Source organism: Peromyscus leucopus, chromosome 9 (assembly GCF_004664715.2).
Source record: "Peromyscus leucopus breed LL Stock chromosome 9, UCI_PerLeu_2.1, whole genome shotgun sequence".
NCBI lineage: Eukaryota > Metazoa > Chordata > Mammalia > Rodentia > Cricetidae > Peromyscus > Peromyscus leucopus.
In genome coordinates, this window is record NC_051070.1 from 105,110,563 (window position 1) to 105,129,631 (window position 19,069).

At 51.9% G+C, this 19,069-nt stretch overlaps 1 protein-coding gene across 10 annotated transcripts in view; it reads left to right on the plus strand.

Annotated features, from left to right (window-relative positions):
- Ldb3 (LIM domain binding 3) overlaps positions 1 to 19,069 on the plus strand; it is a 66,422-nt gene that overhangs the window by 25,812 nt on the left and 21,541 nt on the right. For 4 of the 10 annotated variants that reach the window (XM_037208699.1, XM_028878321.2, XM_028878322.2 and 1 more), the window contains 2 exons: positions 10,645 to 10,830; positions 13,770 to 13,915. In XM_037208699.1, coding sequence (XP_037064594.1) covers positions 10,645 to 10,830; positions 13,770 to 13,915 — 332 coding nt within the window. Of the gene's footprint in view, positions 1 to 4,183; positions 4,823 to 10,644; positions 10,831 to 13,769; positions 13,916 to 19,069 lie in introns of those variants that run through there. The other 6 variants (XM_028878324.2, XM_028878325.2, XM_037208701.1 and 3 more) reach the window with 2 other exon arrangements.

Genomic DNA, 19,069 nt, shown 5'->3' on the forward strand with positions numbered 1-19,069 from the left:
ACTCCATGTGCATTTGATTGTTGAACTTGTGTTTTTGCCAAGCCAAGCTGCTCCCACTTTCTGGCTGGGAGTGGGCTCCTCCCAGCCCTGTGAAGGGTGGCATGTAGTCCCGGAAATGCGCTTAACCTCTTCGCTCCTTTGTGCGCGAACAGTACCAAGGACAATGCTGCTGCATTTAGCTCCGATGTGGAGAGTCAGCTGTCTCGTGAGGCTGAGCTCTCGGCTCTCCGCTCCTCCTGCGCTCCGCGGGCCCTCCATGCTCTTTCTGTGTTTTCCTCACCCTCTTCATGGACGCCACCCACACAGCTGTCCCAGGGGTAATGCAGACTTTCCCCAAGACTCACTAGAGGGGTCTTTATGCCACCTCCCTGACAGTCAACAGCTTACACCCCAAGCCCTTTCCATCAGGAAGTCAACTGGAGGCCTTTTTCTCCCCTCTACAAGACACAGCATCCTTCCTTCATGGCCTCCGTCACCTCTTCTGGTCACTTCGTGCTCTTCTTCTGTCCAATATGCATACTAGTCACGCTAAGCGTATGCCCTGGTGTGAGCCCATCTGTTTCCTGTTCCCCTGGAACATTAGCAGGCACTGCCATAGGGTTCCACAGAAGAAAATCCAACAAGAGGTCCCAAGGAGAGGCTTCAGCCTGCTTCTTGACTTAGGCCCAGGCCGTCCCTCCCAGGATTCCAGGTCCTTCAGGTGGAGACTCTGAGGTTCCAGCAGACTCCCCCCACCCCCAGGACCAGAGGGTGCAAGCCTCTTGATTCTGTCTCTTTTCCTGACTTTAGCTTGTTGAGAGTTGTCCTCATGGACAGAGTCTTTCATGTCCCCAAATCCCAGCAGCCCAGGGCTCTGGGGCAGAGGCTGTGCATGCCCTCGTTCCGTTCAAGTGCCAAGTCAAGTCTGCAGCCACTGGGGCCCTAGGCACACTCACTCAAGTGGCCATGTGAGCAGAAGAAAGCATGTTTGTCCTCATGTGCTGCCTTGGGACTGCTCAGGGGACCCGCTCCTCGGTGGTCAGAGCCACACCCTGACTCCAGAGTTGGAGGCTGAGCCCCGGGACTTGCTGATCCATCCTGTGGGCTGATGACAGCTACCACCCTGCTCGTTTCTCCTCCCACATTGGCCCCTAGTGTTCTGGCACACTGGCAAGTCTGAAAGCCACAGCTGGAGACGCTGGGACGTCCCAGCACCGCAGTCTGAGCAGGCCCGGGAGGCCTCCTTCCTTCCTGTCTCTTGCTCTCCCTGTCTCTGTGCATTCCTCTTCTTGTCTTCGCTTTGGCTAGCCAGGAACTCCCCCACTGTACCAAACAGAGTAGGTTCTCGAGATTCACAGAGGTTCTAGAAATGCCCTTCACTTTGTCATTGAACACTGGTGTCAAACTGTCGTTGAGCCTCGGTGGACTTTGTTTAAACTGGAAATTCACCGGCAACTGGCCCTGTCTCATTTTGCACCTCCAAAGTCTCTATGAGACGACTGTGAGTGCAGGCAGGGCTGTGTGGGCCTTGCCACAAGGTCTTCGCCTGTACTTCTTTCATCCATTCACCCTGGTCCTTCGAGGGGCAGGTGTGTGGCCGGGGAAAAGGCTCCCCACTTAGATGGTGGTTTTGCTGTTGAACTTGTGTGTGGCTTTGGATTACTCATGTGGACATCTGAGTCTCTTGGTACAGTGCAAAGGTTGAATCAGACCAGTGTATTACAACTATGTTAGCAACTAGTGGCCGCCACCTTTGTGTGACAACCTTATAGAGTTCCAGTGTGCTGGATTCAAGGAGTAGGGTGAAAGCATGCCAGGTCATGCAGACGGGAAACGACCTCTGTGAACATGGCAATGTGGGGATGCAAGGACCATGCCCTGGTGATCGTGACCGTGTGTAACTGTAAGACCAGCTGTGCCCCAGGTCAGTCTCTCTGGTTCGTGCATGCTGGCAACTCATTGTTTAAATTGGGCGTTTCATTTTGAGGCAATTGCCAATTTACTTGCAGTTGTAAGAAATGACAGAGATGCTGGGCATTGGTGGCACATGCCTTGAATCCCAGTGCTCAGGAGGCAGAGGCTGGTGGATCTCTGAGTTCAACACCACCCTGGTCTATAGATTGAATTCTAGGACAGCCAGGATTACACAGAGAAAACAAAAAACAAAATGTAAACAACAAGAGAGAGAGAGAGAATGGAGAGAGAGAGAGAGAGAGAGAGAGAGAGAGAGAGAGAGAGAGAGAACAAACAGAGAGACTCTTGTGCCTTTTCCCCACTTCCATTTCCACTGGCAAAGTCTTAGCACAATGTCACACTGGTAATGATGACATCACTTCAACCACAAACACAGACTGTCTCACACCTAAGACTGTTTCACATGTCTCCATACAGTCACACACACACCCTGCCCACCCCCTTACCAGTGACCAGCAATGAACCAAATAGTATAGGACCATTTTAGGGTTGGCTTTTTCTATCCACAAAATTCCTTTGGACTTTATCTAAGTTGTTAAATGAATCAGTACAAAATTACACACACACACACACACACACACACACACACACACACTTTATCTAAGTTGTTGAATGAATCAGTACAAATTCACACACACACACACACACACACACACACACACACACACACACACACACTGATTCCAAAATCCTAAGTGCCCCAAACCCAAAACTTTTCTGAGCACCATGAACACCAAAGGTGGAAAATTTTACCTTTGACCTTATGTCAATGATGCTAGGCCAGGCAGTGGTGATGCGTGCTTTTAATCCCAGCACTTGGGAAGCAGAGGCAAGCAGATCTCTGTGAGTTCAAGGCTAGCCTGGTCCAGACCAGAGAATTCCAGACCAGCTACATAGCAAGACCTTGTCCCAAAAAGAAAAAGAGAAACAATAGACTCGGGTGCCAGGCTGGGGTGTAGCTCAGTAGCAGGGGGCTTGCCTATATGCATGAGACCCCGGGTTCAATCTCCGGGACTGGAGCCGTGGGAGGAGCAAAACACAGGTCTCATAAAAATATTACATTTGAGTTGGGTGTAGCAAGTGTATATGCGATATACATGAATTTTATATTGGGTCCCCAAGATATCTCATTATATATGTGCAAATATCCCCAAACGATCCGAAATCCAAAACAGTTCTGTCCCATGCATTTTGGATCAAGGTTATTCAGCCTGTGGTTTATTTGTTCCTTTTTACTGTTAAGTAGTATCCCGTGATGTGGATACAGCAGTTAGATTTTGATTTTTGTTTTTACTTAGTTAACTATTCACAGTTCTACCTCTGGGCGACAATGCCAGCATTACTTTTTAAAAACTGTGTCTCGGTTCAGGTTGAGGGCACTACGTTTGTGGTTAGATGTGGTCCCTGCCACCTCTGCTATGGAGGTGTTCGAGGCCCTTCTGTAGGGAGGGTTAGCATCCCGGCATCACTGGCCGGCCTCTCCCTGCTCTTCCCTTTCTGCGTTCTGGCCACTGGGGGCCTGCACCGCACCTTCACCTGGCCAGCTGTGGGTCGGGCCTCCCAGAGGCCCCACTGACAGGAAGTAGTAAGTCCAGCCCCTTTGTTTCTGAGACAGTGAGTATGTGTGTGTGCTTGTGAGCTGGGGTAGGCCTGGGCTGTTCTCAGGCCTGGGCCCGCAGGAGCCCAGGGTAGCATGTGAAGGCTTCTCTCTGGAGATGGTGAAGGTGAGGAATGCCAGGCAGTACAGGGAGGTGACAGGTCTACCCACAGTCCTCATCATAGAAGTTAAGTGTTCCTTCTTCTTGGTGCCCAGCTAGAGGACAGAGACTGTTCCGGGCCTGCCTGCCTGGTTGGTTCAGTTCCAAGAGCCCACAGCCAAAGCAGCTCTGCCCAGCCCTAGCCACATGGGCCAGGGAGCCCGCCTCCCTTTGCCCATTCTGCCCATTGGCCCACTAACCAGGCCCCTATTCTCCCTCCAAGCAAGGCAGGGACTTCAGTCCCTCCATTTTGTCCCAGAACTCTAGTCTTGCCCCATCCAGCCCAAGCCTGCCCTCTGGAGAGTAAGTACCCTAAGGATGGCACCGCCCATCCCCACCCCTCCTGCTATCCCAGCTTCAGGCAGGGAAATGGTGGACATGTCCCCTAACCCCTCTCTTTCTCCCTTTCTTTCTCTTTCTGTTTCTCTGTCTCTGTTTCTGTCTCTCTCTCTGTCTCTGTCTCTGTGCCACAGGGAAAGGTTTGAAACGGAACGTAACAGCCCACGTTTTGCCAAATTGCGCAACTGGCACCACGGCCTTTCAGCCCAAATCCTTAATGTTAAAAGCTAAAAGGCTGCCTGGATTCCCCTGACCCATGGCAGGCTGGACCCCCACTCCCCTCCCACACAGATCTGGCATGTGAGCCCCATGGTGATGCTTGATAATGAACGACCGTGCGGGGGGCACCTCTGGTAGCTTACGGTAGTACTTCTGCTCTCCGCCTATCCCAGAGCTGACAGCTGGGGGCCAGGGCCACGCACTCAGCCCCTCCTTCCTACCTCTCCAATCCCCACCCCAGTGTGACCACCCCAGCTCCCACAAGCAGAGCCTCTGAACACCCCTGTGTAAATCCTTAGCTGTAGTCCAGAGGGGACACAACAGGGTTTGCTGGCCTAACGCAGTATGAAAATGTACTGGCCACTGCTCATGCGCCCACCCCACTCAGCACCTGGCCTTATACTCACCTGGAACACGTTGCCTGCAGATCAGGGTCCTGAGTGGGCACCCTCTTCTCTGTACCTGTGTGCTGGCTTCATAGTTCTTTCTCATGTACATATAAGCATGCTTGTTTTGAAATAAAGAGGATCTGAAATGAACAAACCAAGCCCCAATCATGCTGTGCCTGCGTGTATGCCTGCACCCCACCTTGGGAGGGCCTTCAAGGACAGTGTCTGGGACAGAGAGGATAGGTATGGCCAACAGAGAGGCAGGGACAGTGTCCAGCAGGTGAGGCCCCATGCAGCTCTGCTCACCCTGCTTCCCTACGCCCCAGGCTAAGGGCCCAGGATGAGGGATCCACACGGGATAGTCTGTCTGCCTCTCCCCAGCAATGTGGATGGGGGCTGCCCCAGGACTGTGGCTTCTCCTCTACGCCCAGCTATGACTGAGAGGTGGCGCCATCTTCTCTCACCGTCAGGAAATATGCTAAAAGCCTCTCACCCGGGCCATCCTTATGCCCAGCATCATCTGAGAAGTGCTCCAACAGGCACACCTAGACAATGGGACCATTTACAGGACAGCCCAGGGGATGGAGGTGGGGGTCGGGGACAGGGAGATGGAAGGGCCTAGCAGAGTCTTGGTGACAGGAGTGTGGGGGGCGGCCTCCAGCTGGCTCCTGTTCTGGGCCCCACCTGTGGCCTTGTGCTACTCTGGAGCACTTAGCCAAGCTGATCAGAGCAGCCTGACTGAAGAGTTCTAGCCCCCACCAGCAGGGTTACTGTTTCAAAGCCAACACTCCACCCACCTGCCCTACAAGCACCCTGGTTCCTCGCTCCACGGAATCATAGGCTGAGGACATAAGGACGATGGCATTTGGAAAATGAAGGAGGTACAGAGGACCAACTCTGAGGATGCCCTACCTCCCCTGAGGCTGGATGGCTGGAACCCCTGCTCCCACCCTGCTGTCTGAAAACACCCTTTCTTTCTGGTGAGCTCATCTGGAATGGCCAGCCGGGGAAGCTGCTCACTCCTACCCACCCCTGAGATGCTCTCTCTAATCTCTCTACCAGCCTGTTCCTCCTTCGCCTCCTACCCCTTCCTTCTTCTAACAGCTTGAAGCCAGGGCCAGGGCAAGTCCAAACAATCGTCATCCTGGCTGGGGGATACACCCGGGGGAGGACAAGAGACGTCTACCTTCATCTAGGCAAGCTGGAACTCACCCGTATTTGGACTGATGACTTGTGAGGTCCCAGAGTAGGTTGCAGGGTAGGAGGCGGCTAGACACAGAGGTAGTAGTGGTCCCAGACAGTGGGTATCCTGTGGGTGGGAAAGGACCTGAGGAGATCACTCCAAGTCGTTGGACCCTAAACCTCTGTCACCAGTCCCGAGACTGTTAGTACTCTCTTGGAGCCCATTAGTTAAAGCACTAAAATGTTTGCTTTCTAGCAGCCTGGTGCCTCTCAGCTCCTCCAGGCCACCGTGAGCAGCACCTTGTATGGCTCCAGGCCGAGGGCGTACATAAAATCCTCAAAGTAAATAGTGTTTCCCTCACTTAGCACCCTACATCTATGAGTGAGGTTCCTGGGTACCAAGAATGCTAACAGACTCGGAAAGGGACTGTGTAACTGTAACCACAATACAAGGTTGATATTGTGGACTCCAGAGGGAGGAGCCCCTCTAACTGGAGGATAAGGCTTCCTGGAAGAAGAGGTTAGTGTTCTTGGTCTTGAGGGATGGGGTATGTTTAGACAGGGCCGCTGGCCATCTAATCTGAGGGCACAGACATGGTGAGTCAAAGAACAGAATGGAAGATCCCAGAATAATCATTTTGACCAGGATGAATGGCCGCAGAGAAGGTCATGAAGAGCTGGGATCCAGATGTAGAGTTCCAGGCTATGGGATCTGGAATATATTTTGAGGGCAACATGGAATGGGCAAAGTTTGCAGGATTCTATTCCCACTGCAGCTGATAGGCAACATTCCCAAAGCCCAGGGTGTAATGGGGGCCCTGGCCTCGTTACAAAGTGGCATTAGCTGAACTGCCCTGAGCTATAGTCACCAAAATGAAAGATAGAATATCCACTAGGTGGATGGCAGCATGAACAGTTTTATGACCAACACCTGAGTGATGTTCTCTCATCATCCAATCAACAGAAATTGTCATACTTCACTGTCGTAGCTAACATAGGCAACATGAACACCCTAATCATGGCGAATCCTCTTCCACACCACCAGGACCAATCATAGTATCCCCGTTACCAACAGTTACAACCTGAGTCCAGTGACCACAAATCCCCAGACATGACACCTCCGCTATCAGCCCCCTCTGTTGCAGACATACCACAGCCACCAACCACAACGTCAACAGAACTCCAATTCGCCCCACAGAGTGAAGGCATGGGGCCACCTTGATACCTCCCAGATCGAAAGGGGGACCACAGCTGCACAATGCTGTCTGGCCACACTCTCTCTTAAGCAGATCTGAATCTAGTTTGCTTGGGTTTTATTTTTAACTGGGTGTTTAAATTAAATTATGGATTTGGAGGTAGAGTGTGTGCTTAGCACATATATAAGGCCCTGAGTTCTATCCCCAACACCAAACATTTTTCATGAAAAATGAAAAAAAGAATCTGAGTGTATGACAAGTCAGGAAGCAGCTGTGGAATTGTAGGCCAGGCCGGGGCGATCTTGTGAGCACTCTCTTTAGGACTAAGGTCGAGGCTATGTAAATTCTCTGTAATGCTTGCTTGCTGGTGCCTGCTTTTTGGAATTTCTGGAGACTCGTGGAACCTCGTGCAGAAACTGACGTGGAACAAGAACCCAAGATCCTTCAGGATGTACTTTGATGTCTCTTCTCCCTTCTCTAGACCCTGGTGACTGCTTGGTGTCTGGAAAGAGTGTGATCCTAGATAGGATGCACTCAGCAAGAACAGAGTAGCAGGCACATGTGCGTGCCCATGCATCTCTGATGGTAACCTTTGTCCTAGCTCTGTGGTCAATGGTGAACTTTTCTGGGGCCTACTCCAACTTCATTGCCTGAAATCCAGGCTTCATTTGGAACTATTGCTAGGGAAAGCTGCAGATATGCTGGGCTGTAGCACACTGGGACAAAGGGGACAGACAGCCAATGTCTTCTTCGCATAGCCCAGACATTTTCCATCACTCCCACCCTGGTCAGGGTCTTCAGTTTCCAGTGGTCCACTGGAAATGTGGGACGGAACCAGGGAGGGGCACGACGGTCTATGTCACCCTGAGCCTTCCCATACTTGGCCACCCTGTGAGGAGGCCTCCAACAGCCAGCTTAGGAGCGTTCGAGATCTACCGTTTCTCTGGGATAGCTATGTAATCAGCATGGATTTCAGGAGCAAAGGTGTTTCACAGAGGATGGGCAAGTGGCCTCATAGAAGTGTCAAGGACAGCACTGTCCAAGGCCTCCTCTCTGACAACTAAACCATGACAGTCTTGGGCAGGACGTAGCTAACACAGGCCCATTTGAATTCACTCTTCACTATGGGATAGCCAGCCCACGACTTCACTGCTTCTCCAGCTCTAACCCTTCTGTTCTGTTTTGTACCTGTTTCCTTTCCAACTGAATGGAGGTCATTTAGGAGATGCTTGGGTAAGCGGCTTGTGGCTTCCTGGCATTCCTATCTGGGACAGACAGAGATATCTCACAATTTGCTCCTCCATGTGTGGTCCATAGACCAACAGCATCAGCATTACCAGGGAACTTGCTGGAAATCAGTCTCAACCCCACTCCAAACTCAACAAACTAGAAGCTGCTGTGTGATTTTTTCTGCTGGTTTTGTTTTAAGACAGGGTCTCACGATAGAGTCCAGATTGTCCTGGAACTCGCTGTGTGTTGCCCAGGCTGGCCTCAAACTCACAAAGCCAGCCAAATGCTGGGATAACTGGTGTGTACCACCAGTTTACCTAGCTGTGTGATGTTTCACCGGAGAGGCAGTGTCTCTCAACCCCAGGTCCCTGGTCTCCAGATGAGACCTATAAGACGAATCATCCAGGGAGGGGGGAGGGAAAAAGGGGAGAACGGGCTGACTTGGCACTGTGGAGCACATGGAAGAGGGAAGTGCTGAGATGTTACTTGGGTCCAGCAAGGATTTGCCTTTGAACAGAGACAGATCACCTTGGCTGACCACAAGAAGAGGTCTCTTTCTTCCTCTGTGAAATACTGGTTAAGGCTGCAAGTCAAACTGACCCTCAGTCATTTTGTTCCCATGGGTAAGTTCCAGAACCTTGGGTAGATGAATTCTGTTTCCATTTCCTCACTTATTAAATAGGGTTGATTAGCCGCCATCAGAGGGCTGTTGTGAGATCTTAAAGAATAATGGTGGAAACACAGTATAACGTGAGCAAATAGATGGCCTGGTTCTGGGGGAGCTATTACAACTTGTAGGAGTTTCGTATCTTCTATTGCTATTGGTACAAAGAGAAATGTCAGTCAAAGATCTAAGAATGAGCTGGGTATGGTGGTTCCTTCCTGTGGTCCCAATTAACAGGGAAGCTGAAGCAGGAGAATTACTTGAATACAGGTGTTAGAGCAGTTGAGGGGGGGGGAGGAGAGGAGAGAGGGGGGAGGAGGGGGGAGAAAGAGGAAAGGACAAGACAGGATGTGTGTCTCTCTGTTTTCTCACGGTTTGTGTGGGAGGGCCGGAACTGTAGATTGTAGTGAGTGCTTGTTGGGGAAGGGGTATACATGCACAATTCTATGCATGTCTGGAAGCCAGAGGTCAATGTCAAGTGTCTTCCTCAGCTGCTGTCTACTTTAGTTTTTGAGACAGGGTCTCCCACTGAACCTGAAGATCAGCTGGCTAGCAAGCCCCAGAGATCCTCTTCTCTTGTTTTTCCTGTGCTAGAATTTCAGGCTGCTGCATCTGGCTTTTTACGTTTCTTATGTGGGTGCTAGGCATCTGAATTCAAGTCCTCACACTTAAGCAGTGAGCATTTTACTGACCAAGACATCTCCCCAGCCCTATGGCTGAGTTTTTATTCCCTGTCCCATTCCCAGGGAGCAGAACTAATCCTCTCAATCCAAACTCTGACTGATCTGTCTTCTTAGAAGACTTTTGGGACAGTCTGGGCTCTCAGAATACCCAGGCATTCAGGTGGAGGCATGTGGGCATCTGGTCTACCTGCTAGCAAAGGCTAGTACTGGGTATGTCCATCCTACCTGATTACACTGCTCTACACAGGCAGAGAGGCTGCTTCTCAGTAGAAAGAGCCTCCAGCTCTATATGTGCTTAGAGCCGAGTTCACGTCACTCTTGAATGGGTAGCACACCCAGATACCTGGTGACGCGAGGCTCTATCAGCTCAGTAGGGTCTACCTGTGCCCTCCCTATAGGTCCTGCCACTCCTCAGAGTATGTCACGAAACGGGGCACAATTTCTGTATCCCTGAATGGTTCTTGACCACATTACCTCTTCTGGTCCATGTACCCTTGGTCTGTTTTCCATGGTAGCTTCTGTCTGTCCAACTTCCGTCAGATGTACCGTCAGTGCCCTGGGCTAAAGCCCACCCTCTTGTGGCCCTAGAGCCTAGGACTTTTAAACTCAGATATCTTTTTGAGGGAAAGGGGGCTCCTTTCCCAGATGTAATTTACGCTCCCGACTGAATGTGCAAGCATGAGGGAGAAGGCAAAGGCAAACTGGACAGGAAGGGACCGGGTTGATAACTACATGTGTTTCCCCACTGCATTGAGGTTCACTGGGAAAGAAAAACCAGGAAGTACTGAAAGACTGAGGGGTAAACATCCCTCCAAGATCATGTTGCCAGGCCCCTCCCTGAAGTCTGCTCATGCCCTGCTGGGATTCCAGAGGAGCTCTTCCCCAGCACCTTAGGATGTTCCCTCACACACCCCTGCATCCTGCTCCATATGCAGAACAGATGGTACTTTCCATTCACCCCACACCATGGAGAGGGCCTCCCCAGACCTGGGGCCCACATGACCTGTTGTCTTTTTGATCCCACCCCATCAGCACCCCTATTGAGCATGCTCCAGTGTGCACCAGCCAGGCCTCTACCCCGCTGCTGCCTGCTTCTGCCCAGCTGCCTGCTGCTGCCTCTCCCATTGCGGCCTCGCCAACCCTGGCCACAGCTGCTGCTGCCCATGCTGCTACTGCCTCTGCTGCAGGTCCTGCCTCAAGCCCTGTGGAGAGTCCGAGGTAACTGGTGGTCCACAGATGCCAGACCTAACACTGGGAAAAGGAGGCAAGAAAGGACCCACTGCAAGCCTCTTTGTGGGCAGCTAAGTCCAAATAGTTAGGTCCCTGATGTTTTCCGAAGAAGCCAAGGCTGCTACTACTTGGTGAGGAGTGTGAAGGGGAAGTCAGGATGCATTTTGTGGGGTACACCAGCCATGATTAATGAGAGTTTTGTTATTGCTCTGCAGCCCCCTCCACCCTCCACCGGCCAGGGGAACATCCCTGGTGATAGACACACACACACACACACACACACACACACACACACACACACACACACATGTGAACATGAGCAACACATCACACATAGCAAAGGAACACTATGCAGTCTTTGTTCTTAGAACACAGAAAAGGAAGATGACAGTCATCCACATGGGCTGGAAGAAATCAAGGCAGGCTCCTGGGAGGTGGGAACGTTGAACTAGTCAGGTCAGACAGCTTAGCTGCTAACTTGCCCACCTCCTCATCCTTTTCTTCTCTTGGTGTAGAAACAGTCTAACTTCAGATGTCCCCATCGTACTCGGATTTCAATCCCCCACTCTGTGCAGAGCTTTACTATTTGAAACCTTGAGAAAGTGATTTAACCTCTGAACCTCAGTTTCCTCATCAGCTATGATGTCTAAGGATGCACATGTATATTGAGGTCATTATTGGAAAGACTCGTCCATAAAGCACCTAGCACACACGAAACAGTTAAAATAAGTACTTTAAATTCCGGTGTCTCAGCCTATCTTCCTGGGTACCGACCAAAACAGAGGCCAAAGGAAGGGGGCATGCAGGGAGGAGGAAGAGGGGGGCTGGGTGGGTCACTCAAGAGCGGGCTTGGCCCAGTTGTGTTTTGCAGGCTTCCAGGAACTGCTCAGCTGTTGTCGGGCGGGGACCCAGACTCCCCAGCACCCAGGGAAAACATGACTCTTTGGGTCATGGTGTATAGGGTCATAGTGCAGCCTGAGGCAGCTTCCCAGCATCCCATGTGGTGGCAAGCCCAGCCTTTCTCCAGCCCAGTTCAGTCACTGGGGGCGAGCCTGGTCCTGGCTGCCAGAGTGCTTCTGTCCCATTTGCCTAGGACAGGCTCAAGCAGACTGCCTCCACTCCTCCTCTGCAGACCCTCCTCTCATTAGGGCCTTGCTTCCTTCACAGAGCAGGAGCTCTGATGCAAGATGAGAAATGTCCCTGTTGTGGAGAGGTGGGGGAAGCCTTCCAACGTGCACAGGGAAAGAGAAGTCCTGGGTGCCGAAGCCCACGAGTAGTCTAGCCCCAACCCTAACTCTCACTGAAGGGCAAACTCCAGCTCCATGCTCCAGGCCTCCATGTCTGGGCTGCTCACTCACTGCTGATGGCCTTAGGAGACCCCCATGAGGGTGAATTCTTTCTTTTCATGACCTTACCAAGAGGGCAGAGGAGGATTCCACAGGGCACTGGGCTATACTGGGAGGGGTCAGGGAGTGTGCTCTGAGCACAGATGCCTCCCTTCCTTACACATGGGCTCAAAAAGAGCTGGAGCTAGAGGTGCTCATTGGATGTACACCTTGGCCCTTCACCAGATGTCTTCGGCTTCTGCTTCCTTTCCCCATGCCAATCCAGGATGCAGGCAAGGTATTCCCCAGTGGTGGGAAAGTCTGGCCCTGACCCACTGGCCTGTAGCTTCATCCAGCCACACAGAAGCTGGGCACCCTTTGCATACTGTGTCCTCCTTTCCACCAGTGTGCTTACTCCTCTGCCCTTAGCTCAGGGATCTAGCCACAGAAGGGCAGAGGAAGCCTTAACTATAAATGTGGTGGGAAGGGAAAGGAAGGATGCATAGCCCCCCAGGGCTGGGATGCTGCTCTGAAGATTACTTTACCTCTGCCTGGGACAGTATCCAGACTTCCTTGGGTCCACTCAGGTTATCAGTGGCAGATTGTTATGCCAGGGCCAACCCTTCCAGAGACCAGGACAAGAAGGCAATCCTTCATTCCACAGCTTGCCCCAGCAGGTCTAGTAGGCTCATAGGGAAGAGATGGGAGAGACACAGGATGCCAAAGGTTGGGGTGTATTTCTAAGGTTCATTTCTCTAGCATCTCACCAATGGCCCATTTGCTGGGTGTGGTCAAGGTCCTCTTTAGGATACAGAACATGTAAAGAGGGAAAGATATTCATCTGTTTGAAAAGAAGAAAACGGTTTCACAAACAAGTAAGGCTGGAAAACACTGCATCAGGCAGGATTAAGCTTCTGGATGCTGGGAGTTCCTGGAGCCTTCAGCTCCCCCAAGAGAGAGGCCAGGTTCAGCAGGCTCCTGAGGGCAAAGAACTGGGACACTTTGTACATCTCCTTGCTACCATTCCCCCTGAGCCACATGTGGGAAAAGGCTGCTTGCTCTAGAATCTTGACAGCTGAGCCAATGGGAGGAAGCGATTGTCTAAGAAGTAGAGTGGTTGGCTGAGGAGCTGCTGGGCCTCCTCACTTCTTCCCATGAACAATGACAGAACATTTTTTTCCCCTCAAAAAATGTGAGACTACTGCTTCCTCCAGCAGCAACATAAAAGAATAAGATAAGGAGACCAGGTGGCCAGGGCGTCCCAGAAAGGGGAGTAGCTGTGACCATCCGCATCTCCCTGCTCTCCTCCCTTCTCCCTCTGCCTAGGTCCACAGTCCTCTGACTACAAATCCCTCTGTGGAATTTCCATGTGCTCTGCCTGGCTGGCACCTTCCCTCTCTCTTTTCCGAGGTGTCAGCGCTAGCCACAGGGAGTAGCTTCATCCCCTCTAAGACCCTTTGGCTTCTTCGTAGACTCTGGAAACGATCCAATGGGTGTTTCTGTCATGGTCCTGCCTAGAGATCAGATAGCAAACCTGCCATGGCTTTGGGTACCGGAGACCAATGGACGGTTCTTCTTCTAACTCTTCTGTCTTGGTTCCAGGCCACAGGCCTCTGCCTACAGCCCCGCGGCAGCCTCTTCTCCAGCACCCTCTGCCGACACCAGCTACAGTGAGGGTCCAGCTGCCCCTGCACCCAAGCCCCGAGTCGTAACCACTGCCAGCATCCGGCCTTCTGTTTACCAGCCAGGTGAGAGCCAGAGGGAGGTGGGGGCAGGGCCGCAAAGGGTCATCTGCTCCACACCAAGACCCAGAAGTCAAGGGGACTCAGTTCTCCCTGCCCGCCCCTGCTTGCAGGGTAGAATCCTAGGGAGACCTTGAGCCCGAGTTTGACCTTGGAAGCAGGTGGGCTGTACCAGGCGGGGATGGAGCCATCTAGCTCTTAGGAAAGGGATGTTTCCAGACTAAGTTGAGAGAAAAGAGGGCTGGGCATTGGAGAGCGGGATGGCCGAAGTCAAAAGCTGTTTCTCTGAGAATCTGGATCAGCCTCAAACTGGAAGACAAGAAACTAACAAAAAAGCCCCAGGCTTTCGGCCAGGTTACTGTGTCACTTTGTCCTTTGAGCAAGCTGCTCAACCAGTCTGGTTTCCTCGGGTGACACAGGACATAGCAGTGGGGGGTCTCCTCACAGTGGGCCCCAGGCAGAACTCCTTGGTTGTCGTCCTGTCTCTGCGGCCCCTCCAGTCAGTGCCCAGGGGTTTCCTCCAGGGCTGAGAGGTAGCCTGTTTCCTAATCTCCTAGGCAGAATGGGCCTTCTTCCTCAGAGCCCAAGGTAGGTCTCAGGCTGGTGCGAGGCACACTTTCCTGTCAGCCATTGCTCCAAGAACCCGAGAATGCTCTAGCAGGGTTTTTGTTTTTGTTTTGTTTTTGTTTGTTTGTTTGTTTCAGGTTCTCCCTGATTTTTTTTTCCCCCATGTGCTCTGGCTCTGCCTATAGGAAGGCCCTTGACATCCAAGCCCTGCATCTAGTCACTGTCTTCCGGTTCTGATCCTGAACTTTAGGAGGCCAGGGCTGTGACAGACTTTCTCTTTTGTATATGCCTGACTTGAGCTTGCCATGAGGAGACATCCAACAAAGGCGTAGAAAAATGGACAGGGGCTAGAGGTGTCAACTTGGTGGTAGAGTGTGTGCCTAGCACATGTGAGGCCCCTGGGTTCAGTCCCTAGCCACACACACACACACACACACACACACACACACACACACACACACAGGCACGCATGCACTCGTGACAGACAGGTAGGCAGGCAGGCAAGCAGGCTGAACACATCATAGAGCGACAGAGAGACCATGAACTTGCATTCTGTACTCTGGCAGTTGTGCACACACAGGGAATGAGTCTTAAGTATTCTTATAATGATCATTTGGTGTACATTTCACCGGTTGACAAAATAGGATTTTAGGTGGGCACATTATTTCCACTTAATCACTATACCTTCATAGCCAGGCAGTGGTGGCGCATGCCTTTAATTTCAGCACTCAGGAGGCAGAGACAGGCAGATCTCTGTGAGTTCAAGGCCAGCCTGGTCTACAGAGCGTGTTCCAGGGCAACCAAGGTTACACAGACAGACCCTGTCTTGAAAAACCAAAAAAAAAAAGAATGAAACATTATACCTTCAACATGTAGTTATTGTTATCTTGAGTTTATAGAAAGCAACAATAATTTTCCATTTACTATCATAATACAAATGTCTTTCTCTCCTCAAAATTATTATACACATATAATTTGTTTTGCTTTTGAGACAGGGTCTCTCTATGTAGCCAGTTCCGGCTGGCTGTCCTGGAACTAGCCCTGTAGACCAAGGGGGCCTTAAACTCAGATATCCACCTGCCTCTGCCTTCCAAGTACTGGGTTTAAAGGCATGCACCACCACCGCCCAGCACACATAAAAATTTTAATAGACTTTTTGTGTGCCTGTTTGTTGGCAGGGCGGCTCATGTAGCCCAGGCTGGCTGTTGATCCTCCTGCCTGGACCTCCCAAGTACTGGGATTGTAAACATGTGCCACCACACCCAGTTTAACAGACTTTTAAAGGAACAGTTTTCAGTTCACAGCAAAACTGAACAAAAGGTGTCATTTTCCAAACGTCCCGTTCCCTCGCCCATGCATACAACCGGCCTTTTCCAACGCACATGCCAGTAATTCACGGTAAGCTGAGGGGGTAGGCTACAGACGTGTTTAAGATAGGTATGGGTCATTTCAAGGGAGAAGGAAGAGAGGCTTGTGTTCCACGAGTGTGAACTGGCCAAGCAGCCTTCGGGTAAAGAACAGCACGTCCAAAGTCTAGCCTCCAGAGTGTATCCTGTTAAGATGTGAGTGAGACCCTAGGAAGCTTCCCTCTGGGGGCCTTGCTTGGGGGAGCACACACTTGCTGAGAGGCGACAGAATCTGCTGTATAAAGAGAACTGAATGTGGACAGGACGCATTTCAGCTTGAGAGGAACACCCGGCCTGCCATAAGTAACAGGCAAACCGCCTCACCTCTGAGACCTGAACTTTCTCATTTGAGTAAGACGGGGGGCTCTCTGCAGATGAAGCCACTTCTTGGCCAAGGAAAGGAAGTTCTAAAGTCAAAACTTCACAGGCCGAAGTGGCATTTTGGAAGGGGATCGGTACAAATCTATGTAGGAGACAGAAAAAACGCCCCGGTGCAGACTGGAAACACAGGACGAAGTTTGCAGAAGGAGGATGGAGTAGTGTCAGGTGCAGGTGAGGCCTTGTGACTGCACAAGGAAGCCCTTTCCTGGCAGCACCGCCAGGCGCTTCCGGCACCTTCCCTGACCTGTCCTCTCCAGGCCCGCCAGGGGGCGGCCCGGCTTTCCAGTAGCTTCTCCGGCTCCAGCCGGCCGAGGCGGGCCAGACGTGCCGGAGCCCAGGCCTCTTGGCGGTTCCCAGGCGGAGCAGACGTTAACTCATTCCTGCCTGGAGCGGAGGAGAGGCCTGCCTCCACCCTTCCTTCTCGGGGCTCCGGGGGCGGCTGACAGTCTGCCAGGCCGGGGGAGGGAGGCAGTGCGGGTCCGCACCCCGCTCCGCCGCTGCTGGGCTTCGGGGACCAGGGCACCGGCGAGCACTAGCAGTCCGCTCAAGGCCAGTCCCCGGCCGCAGCTTCCGGCTGGCGCAGGCAGGGTGGCGTTCGCCCTGGGATCTTATCTCTGGCGCCGGGGCTGGGCGTCCGCTCCCCAGAACACCTGGGGCCCGGGCCTGCTTGACCAGTGGGCGGAGGACACTGTGGGCCCGGGGACGGCCACGTTGGCCCGCGGGCCGGGCGGCGACCGACCGGGGCGCTCGCTGAGGACCTAGCCCGGGCCGGAGTGACTCAGATCACCTTGTTTAATTACACAGTCCCGGGGCCGCCGAGTGCGATAGGAGCCTTTTGAACGTGCCAATTAGAGATGAAATATCACCTTCTAATTTGAACCGGCTTAATTCCGTCACGTAGAAATAGCAACAGCCCGGGGCTCCTAGATGGGATGTCAGGTCTTTTCCGGCATTTGGGGGGATGGAGGGGCGAGGCAGGCAAGAGCTGTAGGGAGAGGGGACCATGCTTTCTGCACCCCTCTTCCCAGGGATCTGCTAGAGGAACCGCTCCAAGTGGAAAGTCCTCCTCCGGCCGGCCGCTGTCGCCCCAGTGGGAAGGAGGTGGCTAAACCCGGTCCGGATTCCAGCCTTCCTCTCTGAGGCCTTGTGTTGGGGTTTGGAAAACGCTGGAGGTTCAGGGAGTCGAAAGGCTTTGGATGGGAGGAAGAGGTCGTCCGCCCTGCAGAGGGAGTGGTTGGAGCAGGAGACAGTAAGGTGGGCGAAGGCCCGGCTGACTTGGAACCGGCATGCTGAAGCCTGTTTCCGCCTTCAGAGTGGTGTAGAGAGATCTGGAGCCCAGAGGGGTGCGTTCAGGTAGGAAACTTGCAAGCTGGCTGACCTTGAGTGGCCGCTTAAGCTCTCCAAGTTGTCTGTAAAGTTGACTCGCAAGTATTCTGCCTTCTTGTAGACTGTTAACACAAAATTCTGTGAGGAAGCCAACAGCACTTGCCAGCCACTGTTTCATCGAGGGCTGCCATCCAAGAGGAACCCATTTTTACAGTTTTAAAAAGTAAAAGAAAGCGGGGTGAAATTGATTTAAATACTTTCATTTAGCTCAGCATATGACATTTTCAGGGAATTTTTGTTTGTTTGTTTGTTTGTTTGTTTTGAGACAGGGTTTCTCTGTGTAACCGGGATTGTCCTGGAACTCGCTCTGTAAACCAGGCTGGCCTTGAACTCCTCCTGCCTCTGCCTCCCTGGTTCTGAGATTAAAGGTGTGTGCCATCACACCAGGAGATTATATATATATATATATATATATATATATATATATATATGCACACACACACATATATTTCATTTTATGTGCATAGGTATTCTGCCTGCATGTGAGGGTGTTGGATCACCTGGAACTGGAATTATAGACAGTTGTGAGCTGCCTAGTGGGTGCTGGGAATTGAACCCGGGTCCTCCAGAAGAGCAGCCAGTGCTCTTAACCACTGAGCCATACCTCCAGATCCATATCTCCAGCTTTCTCACTCCCTTTTAATTGTATGTATGTGTGTGTCTGTGTGTGGGTATGTGCCCTTGAGTGCAGCTGCCCACACACAGGCCTGAAGAGGGTGTGGAATCCCCTGAAGCCTGAGTATAAAGTTAAGGGCTCTGAGACACGTACTCGGGAGGCAGAGGCAGGTGAATCTCTGTGAGTTCGAGACCAGTCTGGTCTATAAAGTGAGTTCCAGGACAGCCTGAGTCATTACACAGAAAAGCCCTGGAGAGAGAGAGAGAGAGAGAGAGAGAGAGAGAGAGAGAGAGAGAGAGAGAGAGAGAGAGAGAAATAGAGAGAGAGAGAGAGAGAGAGAGAGCGCTAGCTGTGAGACATGAGTGTTAGGAACCCAACTCCTGTCTCCCATGAGAGTAGTACATGCTCTTAACCACTGGGCATCTTTCCAGATGCAGCTCAGTATATTAAAAATGTTTTATAGCCGGGTGGTGGTGGCACACGCCTTTAATCCCAGCACTTGGGAGGCAGAGGCAGGCAGATCTTTGTGAGTTCGAGGCCAGCCTGGGCTACCAAGTAAGCTCCAGGAAAGGCGCAAATCTACACAGAGAAACCCTGTCTCCAAAAACCAAAACCAAAACAAAACAAAGAAATGTTTTAGAGCCAGATACTGTACTGGTATATGCTAGCTATTTGGGAAGTTGAGGCAGGAAGGTCACTTAGGTCAGTCTGGGTAACACCAAGACCTGGCTCAAACAATAAACAAACAAGGGGCTGAAGAGGTGGACCAGTGGTCAAGAGCACTAGCTGCTCTTCTATAGGACC